Source organism: Neophocaena asiaeorientalis, unplaced genomic scaffold, assembly GCF_003031525.2.
Source record: "Neophocaena asiaeorientalis asiaeorientalis breed wild unplaced genomic scaffold, Neophocaena_asiaeorientalis_V1.1 scaffold9, whole genome shotgun sequence".
Lineage (NCBI taxonomy): Eukaryota > Metazoa > Chordata > Mammalia > Artiodactyla > Phocoenidae > Neophocaena > Neophocaena asiaeorientalis.
In genome coordinates this window covers 2,405,359-2,428,029 of record NW_020171825.1, presented here as the reverse complement: position 1 = coordinate 2,428,029, position 22,671 = coordinate 2,405,359, and the positions used below count along the sequence as shown (strand labels likewise).

General features: G+C 52.5%; 1 protein-coding gene across 1 annotated transcript in view; it reads left to right on the top strand.

The window, feature by feature from the left end:
• FARP1 (FERM, ARH/RhoGEF and pleckstrin domain protein 1) overlaps nt 1-21,850 on the top strand; it is a 291,979-nt gene extending 270,129 nt beyond the window's left edge. Inside the window, exons 19-28 of the mRNA XM_024740029.1 lie at nt 3,497-3,734; nt 6,780-6,910; nt 11,702-11,770; nt 12,024-12,113; nt 12,756-12,838; nt 12,927-13,039; nt 13,442-13,605; nt 18,180-18,287; nt 18,645-18,796; nt 20,248-21,850. Of these exons, the coding sequence (XP_024595797.1) occupies nt 3,497-3,734; nt 6,780-6,910; nt 11,702-11,770; nt 12,024-12,113; nt 12,756-12,838; nt 12,927-13,039; nt 13,442-13,605; nt 18,180-18,287; nt 18,645-18,796; nt 20,248-20,329 (1,230 nt within the window). The 3' untranslated portion in view covers nt 20,330-21,850. The remainder of the gene's footprint in view (nt 1-3,496; nt 3,735-6,779; nt 6,911-11,701; nt 11,771-12,023; nt 12,114-12,755; nt 12,839-12,926; nt 13,040-13,441; nt 13,606-18,179; nt 18,288-18,644; nt 18,797-20,247) is intronic.
• Nucleotides 21,851-22,671: the final 821 nt, after the last annotated feature.

The window sequence follows — 22,671 nt, the reverse complement described above, 5'->3', positions numbered from 1 at the left end:
CCCTGCCAAGGTTCTGGGTGCCAGGGCCCGGCACATTCAAGGGCAGGTTGTTCAATGGGTGTCCAGAGCGAGTAGCAAGAGGCCATGATGGAGAGGCAGAAAGGGTTACATGCTAAGGGCCCCATGTGCCCTAACGACAACTCTGGAGTTTGTCCTGAGAGGGTGGACGTTCTTGTCGCATTCCAAGCAAGAGACGATGTGCCCATTTGCATTGGGGTAAGTTCCTTTTGGTGGCACTCGAAAGTCAGGTGTCAGGAGTGGAGACAGAGACCTCGATGGAGACACCATTGCAGTGGCCAAAACAAGGGCAGTGACCATGGGGTGAAGCCAGGAACAGGCTTGCTGTTTTTAGGAGGTAGAGTTGGCGGGACTTGGTGAAGGTGTGCCCTACGGTAGACATCCGTCCTCCTCTCTGGTCACCTAGCACCTAAGCCCTCCTAAAAATAGACCTGATTTCCGCCCAGGGCAATTCTTTCCCCGTCAGTCTAGTGAGTTGGCATTTTTGCACGTAGTCGGCTAACCCTCGGCTGCGCTGGCGTTTCAACCATTGTGCCGGTGCCACCAGCATTTGTAGCATGGACTCTGTGCAGGCAGAATAGAAATAGATGGAGAGCCTCTGGCAGCCTTTTGGAGAAATTGGGTTGTTTTTTTATTGTGGTTGTTATTGTCGGTTTTAAAGAATTTTTATGAAGGGTGGAGGGGAACGGCAGAAGGTTCTGGACATGTAGAAGCCCAGGTTGGCACTTTTGTCCAAAATGCTTCGGGTGAGCTCCAACTTGCAGTGTCTTTCCCGCTCATCCCCCCACCTGTGCGTTTACCTGCACATGTTCAGGGGCTCAGCAGGGATGCTGACATCACCCTGCAGCTGTCCCCAGACCCTCCGCACGGGACTGAGGGAGCCGGCCAGGGGCTCCAATCCCTGCCTAAAAGTCAGAGGCTATCCAGATGATGATCTCTAGCCCGGGCTGTGAACTTTCAACTGGAAACATCTGCCCAGATGCCCAAAGGCATTTCACAGGCCAGGGAGGCCCTCGCCTTTTACCTGGACCCTTCCCCTGCTGGTCAGGCTGTGACCTTCCCTCCCGGGCCCTGTCTTCCTGAGCTTCTACCGCCTGCCCCCTCTCCTCCTTCACCCTTCCGCTTCCCTCCCATCGCCTCTCAGTTCTCCTTCCCATCTGACTCACCAGCTGCCTCTCGTCCACCCGTCCTCCCCAACCACCATTGATATCGTAGACCGACTAGGCTCCAAACCCGCCAGGCCTCTCTGTGGTTTAGAGAATACAGTCCAAGCTCTAAACCTGAGCGAGGAAGCCTTCCCTAGATGATCTTTCACCTTCCACCTCCCGTCCTTCACATTCTACTCTGTGCTCCAATGACCTTGAATCCACCTCTCCAGGCACTCGGGGCCTCGCAAGACCCCTTTCTGAGCGGGGTGCATGCATTGGTTCGTTTGCTCATTAATGCCTGCAGGCAGCAGACATCTGTGGAGCACCTATGGTGTACATCAGGCCCCAAGGATGTAGTGACAGGACAGACACACTCTCAAATGAGGGACTGCACGTGTGAAAACACTGCATAGAGCTACACGCACGCACACCCATGCCACATACTTACATGGCACGTGCACATACACAAGTGAGGGCGTGTATAACTGGCAGAATCCAAATAAACTCTCGTTTGTCCCAGTGTCAACGTCCTGGTTGGGATATTGTGCTGTAGTTAGGCAAGATGTGAGCGTTAGGGGAAGCCGGCTGAAGGGGTACGTAGGACCCCACCCCCCCCGTACTTGTCTTTGCAACTTCCTGTGAATCTATATATGTTTTTTTTCGTCTTAGGAGCAGAGCGCCCTGTGCCAAGGTTCTGGGTGCCAGGGCCCGGCACATTCAAGGGCAGGTTGTTCAATGGGTGTCCAGAGCGAGTAGCAAGAGGCCATGATGGAGAGGCAGAAAGGGTTACATGCTAAGGGCCCCATGTGCCCTAACGACAACTCTGGAGTTTGTCCTGAGAGGGTGGACGTTCTTGTCGCATTCCAAGCAAGAGACGATGTGCCCATTTGCATTGGGGTAAGTTCCTTTTGGTGGCACTCGAAAGTCAGGTGTCAGGAGTGGAGACAGAGACCTCGATGGAGACACCATTGCAGTGGCCAAAACAAGGGCAGTGACCATGGGGTGAAGCCAGGAACAGGCTTGCTGTTTTTAGGAGGTAGAGTTGGCGGGACTTGGTGAAGGATTCAGAAAATGAGGGGATCTGGAATCTTATCCAGGTTTTCTGTCCTGAGTAGGCGGTTGGTGGCGGCACCCATCCTGGGGTTAGAGGATCACGGGGCAGCCTCAGCTGCCGCAGGGGGTATTGGGTTGGTGTCTGGACTCACTGCGTTTCCCGCTCTTTGCGGAGCGTGGGAATGGAGGTGCCGGGATGGGGAATCCAGATGTGGGAGTTAGCAGCACATGGATAGTGAGCCCACCTCTGGGAAATACTGATGGGGTAAGACGTGAGGACGACAGCTGCGTGGGGAGTTAATACCTCCTGAACGCTCTGTCAAACTTGTTGCCCCACGTCTGTCTCCACCACCACCTGTTCAAGGAAAGCGATATTCGACAGCACTTGTTAAAGACGGTAGAGCAGACTATTCAGGGCCGTTGCCATAGGTATGGGGACACTGCAGTGGGATTTTACAGTGGGAGAGAGGGATTGGCCTCAGCTCCAAGTGCACCGGGGGCAAGTGGAGATCTACAGCCAAGGAGCAGGGCGGGGCTCAGAGGATGGGAAATTTCTGTGACGAAACATCACGGTCGTGAGGGGGGGGACTCTGGCTGAACCGACTTAACAGGATTCTTTCCCGAAGACAAGTGGGGTGCTCAGCCATCACCTGGGGGGGGTGCAGACCCCAATGTCAAGGGTGACCAGGTATCCAGGGTGGAGGGTCCTGGTTGAACTGACTTAGCAGGGTTCTCACCGAAACGGGATTGTACAAGGAAGGGCACAGGCTGGCCTGGGAGAAGCTTCAGGAGGCTGACAAAAGTTGGCTCAGGCAAAGGGTCTCGGTCAGACCCCAGTAGAGAAGGGCCGCGTCTCATTCCTGTCCGCTCCCCGGAATCCAGCAGAGCAGGATATGCTCAATTATTACATGAGCAAATTGGCGGGGGGTAGTTAAACAGAAATACATAGTTTTAACTCTATGACGTTTATTCAGTGGCCCTGGCCTATTTGTCGTTTTTTGATGTTTAGGAGAAAACCCCAAGCCCCCTGAAGGAGCTCCCATTGTTTTATTTCCCCTCAGTTTTGCCAGTCTTCTTTTAAAAGGACATGTATACCTCTAATGTTATATCTACATCTCAAATATTTTATAATCCCTGCGTATTTTAAACTGCGCGATGCTTTAATAGAGTGTTTTATTCCATCCTGAGAAGTTAAATGGTGAAATATTAAAAACATGAAATTAAGTAAATGGAATGAAGTCATGAAGGCGAATCCGCTCCCGTGTCTCGCCCACCAGCAACTGGCGGTGCATCTGTGGAAGCACGGCGAGGCTCTGGAGGCGCTGGAGACCGGCATCCGGGGCTCCCGGCGGCTGGAGAGCTTGTGCCGAGACTTCGAGCTGCAGAAGGTGTGCTACCTGTCGCTCAACACCTTCCTCCTGCGCCCGCTGCACCGGCTCATGCACTACAAGCAGGTCCTGGAGCGGCTGTGCAAGCACCACCCGCCCAGCCACGCCGACTTCAGGGACTGCCGGGGTGAGTGCTTGGGGGGGCGGGGTGTCTCGGGGATACTGTGTCCCAAGAGGGGCAGATGCGCTTTTTAGGACCTGGTCAAATATTTTCTGTCCCTTTTTGGTCTTTCACGTAAAGAAGGCGGTAGTGATCACCATGGCTTCTCTTTTCCATCCCCTCTTGCATGCATTTTCTCCTTCCATCCTGCCTGGTTTAGTGCACAGAACCCTGGAGAAGCTCCACTTAGAGTCAGCCCCTTACAGGAAGCTTTCCTCTACCTCCATGGTGGAAACTCATCACCTCCCCTTGGATGGGCCACAGAAAATGGCTGGTAATAAATACTGTTCCTCATCGCTGCAGGGCGTTTGTAAGGTCACCCCAATAAGCATTTCACCTGTGTTAACTCTCAATCTTAACAAGAAGCCTATGAGACGGTTGTGAGCTCATTTTACATATGGGGGCTACTGAGACCAGAGAAGTTAAGGAACCTGCCCAGAGTCACACAGCTGGAAAGTAAAGGACATGTAGCCTAACCCAGAACCCATGTTCTCGACCATCCTACCCTCCCTACTGGCTCATGATGATATCACTCACTGTTCCTCGCTCAGCACCTGGGCCAGGTACTCTGCCAGGTATCTTTCTTACGCTAACACCTTTAATCCTTTAACAACCCCGTGAGAGGACTGTTGTTATCCCATTTTATAGGTAAGAATACTGAGGCTCAGAGGGGGTGAAGGACTTGCGAGTGTCACTCAGCTGGCAAAAGAGCAGAACTGGCCTTCCAGACCATGCTTTTCCCACTGGGCCACGCATCGTCTTTTTGAACCTGTGTCCTCTGCCTCGCGTCGCATGTGGTCTGTTACTGTCCACACTCCCTGGCTTGGACCTGCAGCCCCTTGGGGGCCAGGCCCTGAGGCCTGCTGGGTCCCCTGCACTCTGCAGCCAGTCCATGCACAGAATGCGCCCCCCGCAGGTGGCTCTTGACAGATAACATGAACTCGCACACCCGTTAGTATGTCAAGACCAGTGTCTCTTGCCTAAAGTATTATAAACTTCATCTTAGTTTTTAGAAAGACATCCAAAGAAAAGATGTGTCAGAGTAGTTAAGACATTGGCAGTTCACGGAAGGGCAACAGAAATGGCTCAAGGCGTGGTTTTGGCTTGCTTTAGTTGGCAGTCTTTGAAACAGACCATGCTGCCCCCTGCCTTGTGCCTTAGTATATTCTGTTCCTTCCGCTGGGACTCCTTTCCCTGGGACAGTCCTCTTTTAAGGCTTAATCTGTGCCTCACCCTCAAGGCTGGGTGACCCCCCCGCCCCATCTGCCTTGTCCTGCCGTATTGGCAGTCCCGCTTGGCTGTGCCTGGATGAGATGACCTAGGGCCCTTCCCAGCTCCCAGGACTCAGACCTGCGTAGATCTCTTACCCGTGAGGGCGAGGGAGAGGGACGTGAGGGCAAGGGAGAGGGATGTCTCTAGTTTTGCACGTGCTATTCTCAGGCCAACTTGCCTAGTTTTGCATTTTACTATTATGCTAAACAGTCTCCATTGAGAAAAGTCTGTTCTTCACAATTAAATGGCAAAAATGTCTGTTCCCTAGCTGAAAACGTAAGGTGGCATCATTGTAGAAAGACTGGGCAGGGCTTCCCGGGTCGCGCAGTGGTTGAGAGTCTGCCTGCTAATGCAGGGGACACGGGTTCGAGCCCTGGTCTGGGAAGATCCCACATGCCGCGGAGCGGCTAGGCCCGTGAGCCACAACTACTGAGCCTGCGCGTCTGGAGCCTGTGCTCCGCAACAAGAGAGGCCGCGATGGTGAGAGGCCCGCGCACCGTGATGAAGAGTGGCCCCCGCTTGCCACAACTGGAGAAAGCCCTCGCACAGAAACGAAGACCCAACACAGCAAAAATAAAATAAATAAATTAATAAACTTCTAACCCCAACATTTAAAAAAAAAAAAAAAAGACTGGGCAAATCGAGGAATATCTGAATGTAGATTTCCTGAACGGGAGGGATGCGGAGAGCCAAGAGCTGTTCTAGAATGCGTCTGGGGCCAGGCTGCCATCCGTTTTCCTCTTAGAGCTTCTGCACGCCCACCGCACTAAACATTCAGTGCCCGGGAATTGTTTGTTGGACTAAATCGGCTGGTCATGTCTAAAGACAGAGCAAGCTCTGGGTTTGTCACTATGGCTGAGACAAGAAGCATTCTGTGATAAGAAGACAGGAAGCATTTCGTTTGCATCCCCAGGGAGACAGCCAAAAACAAGGAATGCTTCCTGCCACAGTTGAGGTGCTGGGGGTGGGGGCGGAGGCGGAGGCGGTGTTTACTGTCCTGAAGATCGAAGTTCAGTGGACAAATGTTTCTTGCTTTCCCTTGACAAACAGACCAAAATGCTCAGCTACTATGGATGTGCCTGCCACCCAAACCCGTGCTAACAGCGCACCAGCTCCTTTTCCTTATTGGGTGCCCGTCGGTATAGGGGAGATGTGCCCACATTGGGAAATTTAGTTTGCAGCTGTTCTTTACAACCATTTTATAAACACTATAAATGTCTGCAGAAGGAAGAACCAGGGTGTGTTGGAATGTTCATTACCCAAAAGTGTTGCACTACCAGTTAGACCCTTTGCCAGAAAGATCCCTCCTTTGCCCTAGATTTTTCTGTGGTTTTTCTGTGCTCTCTTTGCTCTGTTCTTTCCCAGTAACAGGGAAGGGAAGGGAGGGAAATCTCTGCCCCTGGGACAGAATTCCAGGCACTCTTATTCCCTTGCTGCTGCCCCTTTATGCCAGCAAGTGATTCTAACTGAAGGACAGCTGTACACCACCAAGCTTGAAGGGGGCATTGATGTTTTCAAGATGGCTTTGGGGAAACTAAAGCAAAGCCAATCGATACATAAAGTAAATCACTCAATTTTTATTACTGAGAATTAGCAGTGTTTTCCCTAGAAGCATGGCTTCGTTATAGTTCAGCTACAGGAGGATATTACCCTGGAGAACTGATCTTAAAGATATTGGGGGAAAAAATGACCCACGTCTGCCATGAATGCTGCAGCTTTTGTGTCCGTTTCCTTCCTTAGCTGCTTTGGCAGAGATCACGGAAATGGTGGCCCAGCTTCACGGTACGATGATCAAGATGGAGAATTTCCAGAAGCTGCATGAACTCAAGAAAGATTTGATTGGCGTTGACAATCTTGTGATTCCAGGAAGGGTAAGCAGCTGTGCTCTCCGTATGCTTTGGAGGTAAAGCCAGAAAGACAACATTTAAATGACTTACATTTGAACCTTTTGAATATGGACACTCCCAAGTTAAAATATCCTCCTTCTGAAGTGGCTTCCTTTCCCCCTGGGGGACAATTGGGAAAATGCCTTGAACATTATGGTGTCAATTCAAAAATTCTGTATTAGAAGGAGATGAGTCAGTCAGTCCTTCCACCTCACATGCTGCTTTCTCTCCTTATTGGTTGATCCGTTCATTTACTTTTTCCCACCGTATTCTGAGTAGATTTGAGACTGCTCATTTTATTTTTTTAAATTTAGGTAAATAAAAGAAGATAAAGAAAAAAATTTTTTTAAGAATTGGGTAAAATGGCGATAGAAAGCAGAGAAAACGCTAGTGCATGAGAGCAGGCAATAAATTCCCATGTAAGAAAAGTATTTTTTTAAAGATGCAATTTACAGGGACTTCCCTGGTGGTCCAGTGGTTAAGGCTGTGCTTTCACTGCAGGGGGCACAGGTTCGATCCCTGGTTGGGGAACTGAGATCTCACATGCCATGTGTTGTGGCCCGCCCCCCAAAAAAGATGCAATTTGTATAATGTAATTTGAATTTGGAATTAAAATAACATTTTAGCCAGAACGTGATTCTGGGAGGGATGCAAGTTCCCTTATGCTATTAACCTTGACTTGCCCATGTGCATGACATGTAGGTCATTCACAATAAAATAGGGCCTCGCTGTCCAAACACACTCTCTCCACGCCAGTGGGCATTTTAAAAATACAGGGTAGCCTGCCTTTTTCCAATTCTCTTCCTAGGAAGCAGTCATTGACCAGGAATTAATACTAGGCAGTCGCTGTGCCTCGCTCCATCTTCTCTGTGGGAATTTTTTCCACTAGTCCCCTATCTTGAACCTCATCCAGGTTCAGAAGGGAATTTTAGCCTCTTTGATCTGCCTTAATGTGCAGACAAGTATCCCGTGGGTCAGGGGCTTCTAGTTTTATCTGACAGGTAGCCTCCCTGGAAACTTTAAATCTGTGTAACTCAGAGAAGAAAAGGGAACATCCCTCATCCTTTGGGTATCTGGGTCTTTCTGTTGGGAATCCTAATTACAAAGCTGACCAGAATACCAGTTATAAAATGTTGTCAGAAGAGTTATGTGGTAAATGCTGGGTAGAAATTAAAGCTGGGATTTACTTCAGCTCTGCTGGTGAGAAAATTCTGCTGGGACTCAGTACACAACAATCACGTTTACCCATCCATGCAGAAGCCTTTAAAGCCTTGTGGAATCAATGTAATTTTCTCTTAACTTTGGATGTTATGAAATATTTAGCATATCAAGCTACAGGGCAAACAGAGCATTTGTAAGGAACTCGTTTTGAGGAATAGTTTCCACGGTGCTATGAAAAGAGCAGTGGATTGGAGTAGGTGGCCCGGGTTCAATTTCTGGCTCCACCAGAATTGGGATGGCTCACTTCCTGGAACGTTCCTTCCCTTCTGTAACACGGGGGTCATACCTTCTCCGTCGTGGGTGATACGGATCAAATGAGATTTAATGGGCAAAACTAACACAATAAATACGAATTATCTTCCTCTTCCCCCACCTGCACTCACCTGAGTTTATGCTTATAATGTCATTGAGTACCCAGCACAGCATTGTAGAAGGCACCAGAAGCTTTTCATCAGATACGGGCGCTCTCACCCACCAACTGACCAGGCGATCTGGGCGAGTTCCTTATTCATTTTGCTCCTCAGTTTCCTTATCTGAAAACTGGGGATGAATCTACAGGCTCACATATGCAGCTAATATAAGCACCCAGCACATGTCAGGCTCACACCACGTGCTAAATAAAAGAAGGTCATTATTATTGAGGAAGCTGAGGGGTGCTGGTTCCACACTGCAGACCCGCCTTAGCTGCATATTCTTATGTTCAATCTGCCTGCTTCTCGGCCACTCACTGTTTCAAAGTCAGCCCTGACTGACCTGGGAAGGAGGGATCTACGACCCTCAGAGGGGCGAGTTCTAAGATGGGCTGTTCCACACACGGAAGCTAATTGATTCTCTTTTTTTTTTTTAAGTCTTTATTGAATTCATTACAATATTACTTCTGTTTTATGTTTTTGGTTTTTTTGGCCATGAGGCATGTGGGATCTTAGCTCCCCGACCAGGGATCGAACCCACAGCCCCTGCATTGGAAGGAAAAGTGTTTAACCACTGGACCACCAGGGAAGTACCCTGTTTTTTTTGTTTGGTTTTGTTTTTTTTTAAATTTTAAATTATCGAATAACCTGTTGAGTGGAAAGAAGGCTCTGACAGATTTATCTACTGGTGGAATTTGAAAAATTGAGATTTAAAGGTGAGCGGCTAATGTTCCAGCTCCCTGCGGTCTAATTCCTCGCCCAGCTTTCGGGCATAATCCTGCTGCCCTCCCGCTAGGGTCAGGCTGATCCCGGAGGCAAAAGGCCCCAGCACACTCTGGCCTGAGCCAGGCCCCCAGGGTGTGTTTTCTGTCCCTAAGAGTTCTGTGCCTGAGAATTCTTCCGGGAGGATAGTGGAGGTTCATTTGAACAAAACTCAGAGGCCTGGACATTGTGAATTTCACTCCAGTAGGAAGCAGCTTGAGCTTAAGGATATTAGGAGCCTTTTCTTTTTCTCCTATTTCATGGTTTTTTTTTTAAATTAAAAAACAGTTCTGGGCAAGAGGCATTTTCCATCTCCAGCCCTGAGACGGTGATCTGAGTCCATAGCCCTTCTGCAGAAGCTCCATTTTCCCCTTCCCACATCCCTAAGATTCGTTAAGAAAACGCACATATAACAACATCGGATATGCGAGCCGGGAACAAGAGTGACAGCACAGTGGGGTCACCACTCCTCATTCTCTGATCCCCTTCAGTGATGAGAGCAGTCCCCAAACACCGTTTCTTCATACGGTACCGTTGCTGTCTGATAGCATTCATCCCATGGACCAGCAAGTATTTGTTATGTGTCACTTCGTTGATCTCCAAAATACGTCAGTTAAATCACCAGCAGATGTTGTCTTTGATTGACATTTCATAAAGGACCAAAGCAGGAGTCAGGCTGTGCAGTCTATAGAATGCAAATGAACTGGTTGAGTCCCTGTTCTTGGCTCGTTAGCTACTGAGGTCACAGGAAAACTAGGTAACAAAAAGCCCCAATACTTAGTGACTGAAGACAACCTTTTAGTATATGTCACGGTTTTGTGAGCTGGGAATGGGGCAGGACTCAGCCAGGTGATTCTTCTTTCTGTAGGGCATTGACAGAGGTCCCAGATGGGCTGACCTGGAGGGGCCAAGGCTTACACTTGGCAGACGGCTGGAGGCTGGGCTCAGCTGGGACCGTGCACCCGAGAGCCCACGAGGGGCCTCCCCAGCGTGGGTTCAGGGTGGTCTCACTGCTTGATGTGCAGTTAGGGTTCCCAGAGCAAGTGTTCTCGGGGACAAAGCAGAGGCTATGTGTAGTTTTATGACCCGGTCTCAGAGGTCACACAGCATCACTTCCATACTCTCTTTGTCAAATTGATCACCAGTCTACCCACATCCAAGGGAAGGGGACAGAGACCAGCCTCTGTGGGAAGAATGTCAAAGAACTTGCAGCTGTGTTTTAAAAGCAGCCCTGTGGACACATAGTTTGGCGGTTCCTTAATAAGTTGACCATAGAATTTCCTCATGACCCAGCAATTCCACTCCTGGCTCTATACCCAGAAGAACTGAAAATAGCTGTTCAAACAAAAACTTGAACATGCATGTCCACAGCAGCACTGTTCAGAGTAGCCAGAAGGGGAAGCAACTCAAATACCCATCAACAGCCTAAGTGGGTAAACAAAGTGTGCCCCGTCCATGCGGTGAAATATTCAGCCCCAGAGAGGAACGAATTTCTGACATGGGCCACAGCATGGACGAACCTTGAAAACATTGTGCCAAGTGAAATAGGCCAGACACAAAAAGCTACATATTACATGTTGGACTTACATGAAACAGGCAAATCCATATAGACAGAAAACAGATTGGTGGTTGCCAGGTGCTAGGGGAGGCGGAAACAGGGAGTGAGAAATGGGGACTGACTGCTTAATGGTTTGGGTGATGGAAAGTTCTGGACCTAGGTGATATTGATGGATGCACTAAAGGTCATGCAGGGTTTGCATTGGCAGGCAGATTCTCAACCACTGCGCCACCAGGGAAGCCCCACAATTTTTTAAATGATAGTTTTGTGGAGGGTTTCTGAAGTGCCCCTGAATCGTCTGTGCCCTCAGAAGTTTATAGTCGGGAGGGAGAGTTCCTTTCTGGCTCTTTGATCCTGGAACACAGTTACTAGTTTTTGAGAACCAGATTTTAAGTCGTGGAGAAGATGCCTCTATGCACAGTTCTCTCCTATGGCGTACCTGTCCTTCCCAGTCCCCGGCTGCCACTTTGTATCCATCCAGGGGCCTTGTCCCCTCCTCGCAGCCGGAAGCCCTGAGGGCCTGGGGGTAAGTGTAGAGTTATAGGTCCGGGTGTGAACCAGCGCACCGCACGGGCCAGCGGAGCTCCGACCGCCAGCTGCTTCTCTGGTGGAGGAGCCAAAGCTAGCCCTTGCCTTGCAGGCTGCTCAGAAGGAAAGGAGCTTAGAGGCGGCACGGCACGGCGTTCAGTAAATAGGAGCTATGACGGGTACGGTTTTTAGTGTGAAAGGGACCACGATGGGCGGAAGCATCTCACATTGCGTTGAGTCTGCGCTGACGCGGCTTTGCAGGCTCCGAGCCAGCTCGTGGGTGTGTTTTCTCTGCAGGAATTCATCCGCCTGGGCAGCCTCAGCAAGCTCTCCGGGAAGGGGCTCCAGCAGCGCATGTTCTTCCTGGTAAGTGGTGAGAGCTGTTTGTTCAAGGTGATCGGTGACTTGTGAGCCCATGGAACCAGCAAGGGTCACGGCGCTGGGCCTTGGCCACCCCAGAGCGGGTACCTGGGAGACAGGAGGAGCAGCCAGAGCTGCTCAGACTGGAGGTGTTGAGATCCACGAATTGTCCTGTCGGACTCTGAAAACATAGTTTCTGTACTTGTTGGTTTCCAATGGAGCCCATTCGTCTCAGCCGTGCTTGTCCTTGTTCTTCTAGTTCAACGACGTCTTGCTCTACACGAGCAGGGGGCTGACGGCCTCGAATCAGTTTAAAGTTCACGGGCAGCTCCCGCTCTACGGCATGACGGTGAGTATGGGCCGTGGGCATGGGATGGGGACCTCTGCCTCTGGGCTGCCTGCGGGGTGCAGGAGCCAGTGACAGGGGGAGGGGCTTGATAAGGAAGTGAGAGCATCACAGGCGCTGTGAAAAACCCAGGCCTTGTTAGGGCTCCCCTAGAGGGGCCCCGGGACCTCACTCCCTGTCCTGCACCTGGGATGCGCGGCTATGTACCTTCCAGCATCAAGTGCAGAGGCAAGCTGCCGTGCCTACGTGGTGTGAACTTGCCTTTCACTGCCCGGTGCCTGGCCCCGGGGCCCTGAGAGGCCAGCCTCACTGTCCACGTGGAGTTAAGACCAGGAAGCAGCCTTTCTCCGGAGATGTCCAGTGGACGGGTGTCTATATTCTGTGATCCTTGGTGGGCAGAGGCAGACAGGGCGCCAGTGTGCACCAGTGTGGCTTATCCCCACACTCTCCTCAGTGGTCGGGTAGAGGGAGGTTTATGGCTCTGACGGAAAAAATATAATGCATTTTGACCTTGCTTTCACCCTCCTGATGGGGACTTTTTTGGACTTGGTTCCGCTGAGCTGTAGTCAGTTCGGTGAACATTTGAAAATGCACTGAGTATCCCAACCCCTGCTCGGCAGTAACTTATGAACACTCACCCCACAGATGGAGGAAAGTGAGGACGAGTGGGGCGTGCCCCACTGCCTCACCCTGCGGGGCCAGCGCCAGTCCATCGTCGTGGCTGCCAGGTAACGCGGGAAGCCTGACCTTTGACCTCGGTACCCCTTCTCCCCACCGTGGCCTGGAAATACCTGACGTCCATCTGTCCTCCTCCAGTTCTCGGTCCGAGATGGAAAAGTGGGTGGAGGACATACAGATGGCTATTGACTTGGCCGAGAAAAGCAGCGGCCCCGCCCCCGAGTTCCTGGCCAGCAGCCCTCCTGACAGCAGTAAGCATTGCACTGAAAATTGCCTTACCGATGCGCCCCATAGCCACAGTCTATGTTTGTGTTTTAAGCTAAAAATCAAGGAACTTTTTATAAAAGTTAAAAAAAACAAACAAAACCCCTTAAAAGAGAATGAGCGAACGGAAAATCGCATCTTTTCTGGGCCAGCACTGCCGCTTGTCAGCCTCTGGGGGGCGAGGGGCGGGGAGAAAACTGTTGGGGGCTCCCTGGCAGAGGATGTGGTGGGACGTCCCTGGCCAAACCCTCGCTGCCAGTGTGACTTCCTGCCCGGTGGGTGCCCGGGACCCCCAGCCTTCCCATCCCATTGGGCTCCTGGGCGGGGTCGGGACAGGGGCCCTCCTGGCGAGCAGAGAGGAAAGCGCTGCCTCTTTGCTGCCCCCGCAGAGTCCCCGGAGGAGGCAGCGGGCGACCAGGAGTCGGAGGACGACCTCAGCGCCTCGCGCACCTCGTTGGAGCGCCAGGCCCCGCACCGCGGCAACACCATGGTGCACGTGTGCTGGCACCGCAACACCAGCGTCTCCATGGTGGACTTCAGCGTGGCCGTGGAGGTAGGGCAGGCGGCAGGGGGTCAGGCCACGGGCACTGGCCTTCTGAGCATGTGCGCCCTGTGGGCCGGCAGGTGCACCGGCCTTGGCGTCTGTCCGTTCCCAGGCCGCCTGTGCAGTGATGGTTTCCTTTTGTCTTCTGGACCGTGCCCTCTGCTCTCGCGGAGTTAGCCACAGGGCGGGGACTGTGCGTGCCTTTATTCGTGTGTCCGCGCCGAGAGGTCCGGATGGGCCGCGCAGGCGCCGTTCTTGCTGCGCCCTGGAGCAGGCCCCGGAATCAGGTGCGGGGAGGCGGTATGGTTGGAAAGCCGGTGCCAGCCAGGGCCACAGCAGGTAGGTGTATTTCATGGAAGAACCTGCAAGAAGCCGGCTCTCGGAGCGTCCCGAAGATCTGGCTTTGGGGATGGGGGCTCTCCCCGTATTGCGACCGTGAACCTTCTAGAACTCTCCAAACCTCATTCCCTAAGCGTCCTCCAGTCCAGGTCCATAATCCCTAACCTTTCAGAAAATGCGAAGCCCAGAAAGCTCTGAAACCGTGAAGTTCTCGTCATACCCCATTGACAGCAGAAGCTGAACTGACCAGTCAGGAGGCTGTCTGTCGGTTTTGCGAGCGCGTCCTGTTTTATACTACAGAATCGCTTTGTTTGATTCTGGGCTACAACCCCAGACCCCACTGCCTGGGGTGCCATAGAGGACAGGCACTGGATTATCTTTCTAAAATCTGACAAATTCTGAATTCCTAAGTGGCCCGAAAATGTCACATAGGAGATTGTGAGCCACGAACAGCGGTTCGTTTGCTTTCGGAACCAACAGTGTGTTGGTTCAAATGAGCCGAACATTTCTTGATGGGTAGGCCATAGGGGTTCTCTGAGATTGTTTTCTGGAACTGAGCTTCACAGGTCCACAGAACTGTGTTGGTTGAGTTTCCCTGCTACAGCTAATGTTCTAAAACCCATGCTTCCTCGTCAAGACATCCTCATCCTCGGGGCTGTCCCAGCGCGTGGAGCTCCCCGACTGTGCGTGGCCTTCCGTCTCCTGCATCCGCCCCACGGCGGCGGGGGCTCACGGTACTCATCCTCCTTCCCATCACATTTCCACTGCATCTGTCGGCGAAGCTTGCCAACTGGAGATTTCTTCCAGGGAACAGGGATCTTTCCAGCAAGGAGGGGGCAGTGGCCATCTGGAGGCAAAAAATACCTGATGACATCTCTTCTGTCCAGGCGAGGCCAGGGGAAGGGCGGGGCCGTGCGGGAGAAGTCCTCTTTGCTTCGCTTTATACTCACCTTTGCGATGTGTAGTCAGGGCTGTGGAGGTGTGGGAATTTGGTAGGCACGAACCTTCCTCCTTAACCCTGGAGGCAGGCAGGCCATTCAAGAATGCGGCCCAGACACAGCTCCTCGAGCCCAGCTTTTCAGGATGATAGCCTGCACTGGTGCTATGTGTGCACACACGCGCGTGTCAGTCAGCCGAGTGGTCAGCACGCTGCGGCCTCAGACCAAACCCTGCCCGCCCCCTGCTTGGTTACAGCCCGTCAGCGAAGACCAGGGTTTTCCGTTTTTGAGTGGTTACTACAACTATCTTTGATTTTGCTCCTTGGCCCAAAAAGCCTAAAATAGTATTTGGCCCTTTGAGGAAAGGTTTGCTGAACGTTGTAGCCCGTGCGAGCGAGCCCTGAGCCAGTGTGGTTTTAAGGTGGCCGTGATGCAGCTTGGATGCTCGTGGAACTGGCGCGTCTGTCGCTCTGTGAATGTCCCTTCCTTGCCCGATCCCCCTTCCCCAAGGCGTGTGGCTTCAGTCTGGTGTCCGTGGTGGGCTCCTGTGGGACCCATGCCCCTGGGTGACCGGAGGTGGGGGAAGGGGGACGAGGGAGTGGCTCCTTCCTTCTTGACGTGCTGCTTCCTTACCGTCCCCGGCACCAGGTTCTCTCTTCTAGGGCTCGTGCAGGTAGGAGTGAGTGAGGGGGATGTTTGGGGGCAGCGTGAAATTGAGCTGGCCTCCGTAGAAAGTCTGGGGGCACCGTCGACGTCGGGGTGCTGACGCTAGGACGGCCAGTGTGAAGCCTCGCGTAGGCCGTAGGGCCAGCGGAGGGTTCAGAGGTGAAACCATCCAAGTTGTGTTGTAGGACTGGAGTTGGGAGGCGGTGGGGGCTGGGGAGAGAGGAGGGTGTCACGCAGCCGTCTGCACACAGGTGAGGACCAGGGGGATGGGGGGAACGTAACTAGGGGTGGGGACCCTCATTTCCTGTGGCTGCCGCGACACATCTGAAGATGTGTTAGCAACAGAAATGTGTCCTCTCACAGTGCTGGAGGCCGTAAGTCCACGGTCAAGGTGTCAGCAGGGCCGGCTCCTTCTGGCGGCCCGGGTCCAGGTCTCTCTCCTGGCTTCTGGTGGTTGCCAGCCACCCTCGGTGTTCTCTTGGCTTGTGGACACATCACTCCAGTGTCCGCCTCTGTCTCACTTGGGGGTCTCCCTGTGTATCTGTTAAAAAGTCCTCTTCCTATGAGGACGCCAGGCATTGGGGTTAGGACCCACCGTACTCCAGCAGGACCTTATCTTGATCTGCAACGACCCCATTACGGTCATCTTCACAGGTACTGGGCCTTTGGGCATGAATATCTTCTGGGGGGACACGAATCAATCCACAACAGGGATGGAGCAGGTGGGAGCAAAGAGGCCTTCCTCCAGTCTGGGAAAGGCAGGGAATGGGCCTCAGCCGGTGCCAGATTGGGAATGTTGACCTCTCCCGTAAAGGCAGCACACAGAGACTGGTCCGGGTTGGAGACAGACCCAAAGGCCATTTGCGTAGACAAAAGGCTCAGGTTCTTGAGAGCAGCTTAGGGGCCACGTGACCTGAGGAGGCGACTTGAAGTGTGTATGGGAGCGAAGCCAAGGGAGCGAGAGTTTCGGTGGGGTTGGCAACTTTGGAGGGCACGGGGGCAATAGGGAGCAAGGAGAGACCAGTAGATACAATTACTAAGAAGCGTCTCATCTGTTAAGCTGGCAAAGCTAGAAGGACTTACTCAGAACGAATACCCTGGCATGTTCCAGGAGGATTCAAGGCTGCTGGCAGAAGGTAAGAGTGTTCTCATGACCCTGCCTTGGAAAAAACACTGGCCTGGAACCTGGATCATCAATGAAGTGTGTAAACCACACTGTGGGTTGCGTTCCAAAGGTAAACGCATCTAAGAGAAAGGTTTTTTGGGGGCTCTGTCTGGAGGAATTTGATTTCAGTATAAAAATAAGGAAAGGAAAATGTGCTACTCTCCTTCCTCCAGAGTGAGACTTGCATGTAATCACGTGTGCTACTGCACAAGCATCAGATCCCCACTGGTTGCTTGCCACCAGCACCTGCTGGAACCCACAGTTCCCCTTCTCTTGTGCCTTTCGCCAGTGGGTAAGTGGCAGCCAGAAGGAGTGATGGCACACTGCGGTGGCCACAGGGACAGCTCTGCTTCCGGTGTTCTCTCGGCCTAACGCACCGTCAGATTGCAAGCGACTCGCAGCCAGAGCCATTTAAACTCTTCTCACAGGCACCTTACTTAAGAATGCCTCTTGGATTAAATATAGGTTACTGGAAAAGCCCCAAAGGGATGGAATGAAGTAGACGCAGGTGTGTGTGTATGTATATTTTATTGTGGTGCGTTTGCCCGTTTCACCCCTTTGAAGTGAATGATTTAGTGGCAGTGATTATATTCACCATCCATTTCTCTCTTCGTCAAGGCTTCCTGGCGATGAGCTGCTGTCTTGTCAGGGACACGGATGAGGCTTCTTAGGGTTCTCTGAGAGGTGACACAGGGGCTTTGGAGAGAAGGCAAGGATGCACAGGCTCTGCTCTTGGCGTCCCCCCATTGGCTGCCTGTGATTTCACGGTGATGCTCTGTGCTGGCAGCGCCTGCGGGCCTCAGGAGACCATGGAGCTCCGGAGTTAAACCAGAACACCCGGAACGCCTTCCCACCAGCATAGGATGGAGCCTGGAGGCTCTGCGCTGAAATCCAGCGTTGCAGCCAGGGCCACCAGGTGGCAGTCAGGAGCTGCTGGCTGGCGCCGGGCTCCTGCCGGCTTAGAGTTGAGGGTGATGGATCCTTTCCCACGGATGCCCTAACGAGCACCACCCGCTGGGCAGATCTGTCTCACCATCCTGGAGGTCACAGGTCCAGAAATCAATGTGGCAAGAGGGCCACGCTCCCTCTAAACCTCTGTGGGAGGAGGCTGCCTTGCCTCTGCCGGCTGCTGTGGGTTGCTGACCAGCCTTGGTGTTCTTTGGCTTGTAGACGCATCACTCGAGCCTGCCTGTTGTCACAGGGGCTGCCCTGTGTCTGTCTCCTTTTTAGAAGAATGTCAGCCGTAGTGGATACGGGCCTCTACTCCAGGACGATCCTCCTTAATTCTACATCCGATGACCCTATTTCCAAATAAGGTCACATTCTGAGATACTGGGGGGCGGGGAGGGGGTTAGGAGTCCCCCTCCCAGAGCAAAAGGCCGTTTTCTTAAGTCACCCCCAGGAAGCCTGCTCACAGACGCACGGCCCTGCCGGCGGGCCCCACCAGGCTCCTTACGGGCTGACTTGTCTTGTAGAATCAGCTGTCTGGGAACCTGCTGAGGAAATTCAAGAACAGCAACGGGTGGCAGAAGCTGTGGGTGGTCTTCACCAACTTCTGCCTCTTCTTCTACAAGTCGCACCAGGTATGTGCCCGGGGACGGCTGGGGAGGAGCCTGAAGGACCCTCCCTCCTCGGGGAGCAGGCAGCTTTCCTCCGGAAGGATGAACAGCTTGACCCCTGAGCCGCCCAGGTGTCGCAGGGGGGCCCACAGCAGGCTGGGCAAGGCCACGGCCCTCAGAGACCCCACAGCTCTAAGCGAAGGCTGCTGTTATCCACTTGCCCAAGGGCTGCACGTCTGCTGGTTGGATGAGGGGAGGGGGGCGCGGGTGATGTCACCGGTGGCCGACGCGACGCATCTGGGCCTGGACCTCAGTCCAGACCAGCTGCTGCGGGCAGGTGCCACACCTGTGGCTGCTCCCACCTTCTGTGCCCCCTTCCAGGACAGTCACCCCCTCGCCAGCCTGCCTCTGCTTGGGTACTCGCTCACCATTCCCTCGGAGTCCGAAGACCTCCACAAGGACTACGTGTTCAAGCTGCATTTCAAGTCCCACGTGTACTACTTCAGGGCTGAAAGCGAATACACGTTTGAAAGGTAAAAGTCCCCCTCCACAGGGCACCTGCAGAGAAAGGACACCCTTCTTCTGAGCAGCGGGCTTTCTCCCAAGTGCGTAAGGCCTCGTAGCAGCAGCTACTTGCTGCCTGGGCATTGACTCCCTTCCAGAAGGGGCTTCTTGTTCTCACCCTGCTACTTGCTTAAAATGAAAGCGCTTCATAAGACCTGGGCTCTGTGTGCCCAATGCGAGTACACGTCTGTTTTCACAGGAGCAAGTGGAACCGTGACTTTCCCTGGGACACATCAGCCCAAAACCTGTATGCTAGTTCACACCACGCGGGGTACACTTTTCCTTCTCTAACTTGTGTTTTTCCAGTCGATGGCTACAGTAGTTGCTTCGTCCCGTGGCCAAAAGGCTAAGTAAGCTTCAAGTCAAAAGACCACGTAAGGAAGGAAAAAAAAAATCCTAGTGCCTCTTAGTTACCTTACCAATGAGACTGGCTCTGTGGTGTGAAGACCCAGGGCAGTAGTCTTCCTTTAGCCAAGCAGTGAAGGAGCCAGGCTCTCGCTGTGGCCACATTCAAGTACAAATCCCGGGCCTCGCATCCTGGGGCAGGCTCTGAAAGCAGTGTCACTGCCAAACCACCACCTGGGCGAGGGGTGGTCCTTGGGCACCAGACCAGACAGGGCAGCTGCTGCCACCCCCTGAGGGAGAAACTCTTCTCCTGAAAACCCACGAGGGTTTCCGATCAATGGGCCAGTCATCCATGCACAAACTCACGTAAAGTTAGTTCACGGGAAACAGCACAGTGGTTTAAGACCAGGGTCGAAGCCGCCGTTGACACCCACCCCAGAGCAGCGGGGCCCTAAGCTACACTGGTTGAAAAGGGAGCCCAGGGGGTAGCACTCCTCAAATTTGATCCTGGACTGGAAAACTGAGATGCCGTCACTGCTGTGGCAGGGAGAACGCAGCCCTGGGATTAGGGATTTCTAAAGCCCTCTAAGCTCCACGAAGGCGGGAAGCTGGGCCACCCCAGGTCTCCTCCCCCTGGCACTCCTGACGTGGTACACCAGATGACGCTTTGTTGTTGCAGGCGGGGGACGCTCAGCAGCAGCCTGGGCCCCTCTGCTTCTAGATCACAAACAGCCCTGTGTCTAGGATAGGCCGCACCCCACTGTCCTGAGAAGGACTGGCAGTGTGCACTGCAGCCCCACGTCGGGCGCGTCTGCAGAAGGAGCGCACCCCGGGCAGTGGTCCTCAGGAGTACCTGGAGGAGGCCTTAACCCCGCTTTCCTTTACCTGGGAGCTCATGTGAGATCTCTCCTGCTACAAAAGCAGATTCTACGCCAGGCAGTATTAGGTCACACTGGGGCTTTGTAAGTAACGACCGCCAGGGGTCATGAAGCTGTAACAAACAAGAAAAGCAGATTTCAGAGACACGGGCTGATAAAAAGTGGCCCCTGACGGTTATTTTACTTTCTTGTCCTAGATGGATGGAGGTCATCCGAAGTGCCACCAGTTCAGCCTCCCGTGCCCACGTTCTGAGTCACAAAGAATCTCACGTGTATTGATGGCAGGACGGGACACATGTGTTGATGGTTTCAGCAGTGGCGACTTTCCCGGAAGACATTTTCTTTCTTCTGTATTAATGAAGCCTAGTAAAATTAACACCTGTCTGTCTGGAAAACAAAATAATACATGGTTTCACAGCGACTCTCATCTGTCTCCACAGAACCATTTTAAACCTTGTCTTCGCAGCTGTTAATTTCTCATCGGAACTGGACCGCACCCCTGCCTTCAACGCGGGTGGCGTCTCGGCCGTCATGCCCTCAGGGGGCTGTCTTCAGCTTGTGCCAGTATTAAAACATTGTCACGGACAGAGTGCCGAATGACATTTTTTCCCTCCGCAACTGCACCTTAAAGTCAGTACTAACACATCCATGCAACCAAAAGACAGGGCAAGGGCTCTTTTTTTTTAAAAAGATGATCGATAAACTTATGATTTTGATTTCTAGGCTGCTGTATTTTACAAAATGGATTTTCCATTGTTTGTCTGCGATACACTTGGCAGTCTTAAGCAAATGAGATCATTTTCAGATTTTTTTTCTCTTTCTACTTTTATAATGATTGATAGAAAATTAGTAGGATTTACTTTTTTGATAAATGGGCAGTTTGCAGCATCCTGTGTTCCACTGGGGGCTGCAGGCTCCAGTGAACCGCTGGGTCCCAGACCTACTTCTTGGCACAAGTTGACCAAATTGTTTAAGCGGTGACTATTTACAAAGCATAGCGGGTTGTTTTCTGTGAAGAGAAGCGGAAATCCAGTGCGCTCTCTGGACTGTCGGTGTACTGAGTGCCGTATCCGATGGGAGGGTAGTAAGCTGTGGTGTTTTTGCTGTATGTTTCACAAGCATGAGAACCTGTATGGCAGTGACCAGGGCCATCTGTGCTGTTACGTTGTGGAGCGTGTCTGAGCTTCTCGTGGATGCAGGAGCTCTGAGTCACAGTGCGTAGTCCCCTGGCTCCAGTGATCATACCTGTATCCTACTGCAACTACACACTCAATAGTGGTATATATATCGTGCCTGTCTTCACAACCCATTCTTTTCTCCTTTTGATACTCACCGCCCCTCCCCCCGCCAAACCACCCCCCGGCCTGGGGTATGGACATATGACATTGCACATCCTTGACAGTCGGACAACACAGGGAACAGGGTTCCAGTAACTGCTGGGGCCCACAGGTCAAAATCCGTTCGCCTCTTCTCCATGGGGATCGAGTGGCTGCTAGTTCCTTGGTATTGTTAAGCCCTTTCCTGATGCCGCCCCCAGAGGGGGCGACCCATCCAACACGGTTCCCTTCCAGTGCCCCACACCACAGCTAGGGGCCCTCACCTGAGACACCCAGGACCACCCCGACTGGGGGGCTGTGACCGGCGTACGTGGAAACATACAAATGGACAATGAGTAGCTCGAGATGTCTGTGAATCACTTGCCTTACGGTCTGTACAGACGGTTTTAAGTACTAACAAAAGGGAATAAAAATACCTCATGCCACACTCCAGCATCCTGAAGTTTTAAGGCAAAACCACCAACCTCGTCTCTTGTCTTTGACTGAATCTCAGGTGGGTCGGGGGAGTCAGCTGGTCACCGTGGGGTGGGGTGAATGAGCTGCTGAGTCTGTTCTCTTAAGACAAACAACATATTTTGATACGTATGTGATTATTTTCTCTGCTTCTTCCAATGTGGGACCGGGAAAGCAGAACATTTCCAGAAGACTGACCTTCAGAGGCTCTAGAAGACAAGGGGTTGAGGGCAAGGTGGGCAGGGAGGGGGCTGGGAAGCCTTTGACCCCAGTCCCTGGGCTGCTGAGATGGCGTAATTGTGAGCTTCTCCCTCCAAAAGTCACACCTGTCGCTCACCTCTACAAGGCTTGGAGACAAAGTGTGGTCCCAGCTATGATTCACACCTGTGTCCCCCTGTGACTTCAAAGAAAACCTAAGTGCAAATCATGTAGGCGATTCAGACCACTCCCAAGCTGCTGGAAACGGATGGGAGCTTCAGAGACACCCACTATCTCAGTCCTCTCTGGCTGCTGTAACAAACATACCATCAACTGGGTGGCTTATAAACAAATATCTTTCTTACAGTTTGGAGGCTGGAAGTCCAAGATCAAGGTCCCGGCAGATGCAGTATGTGGTGAGGGCCCACTTCCTGGCTCACAGATGGCCATCTTCTCGCTGTGTCCTCACGTGGTGGAAGGGGTGAGGGATCGCTGTGGACTCAGGGCACACTAATCCCAGTCCTGAGGGCTCCACCCTCATTACCTAATCATCCCCAAAGGCTCCCCCCTCCTAATGCCATCACACTGGGGCTCAGGATCTCAACATACAAATTCAGAGGTGCGGGGGACACA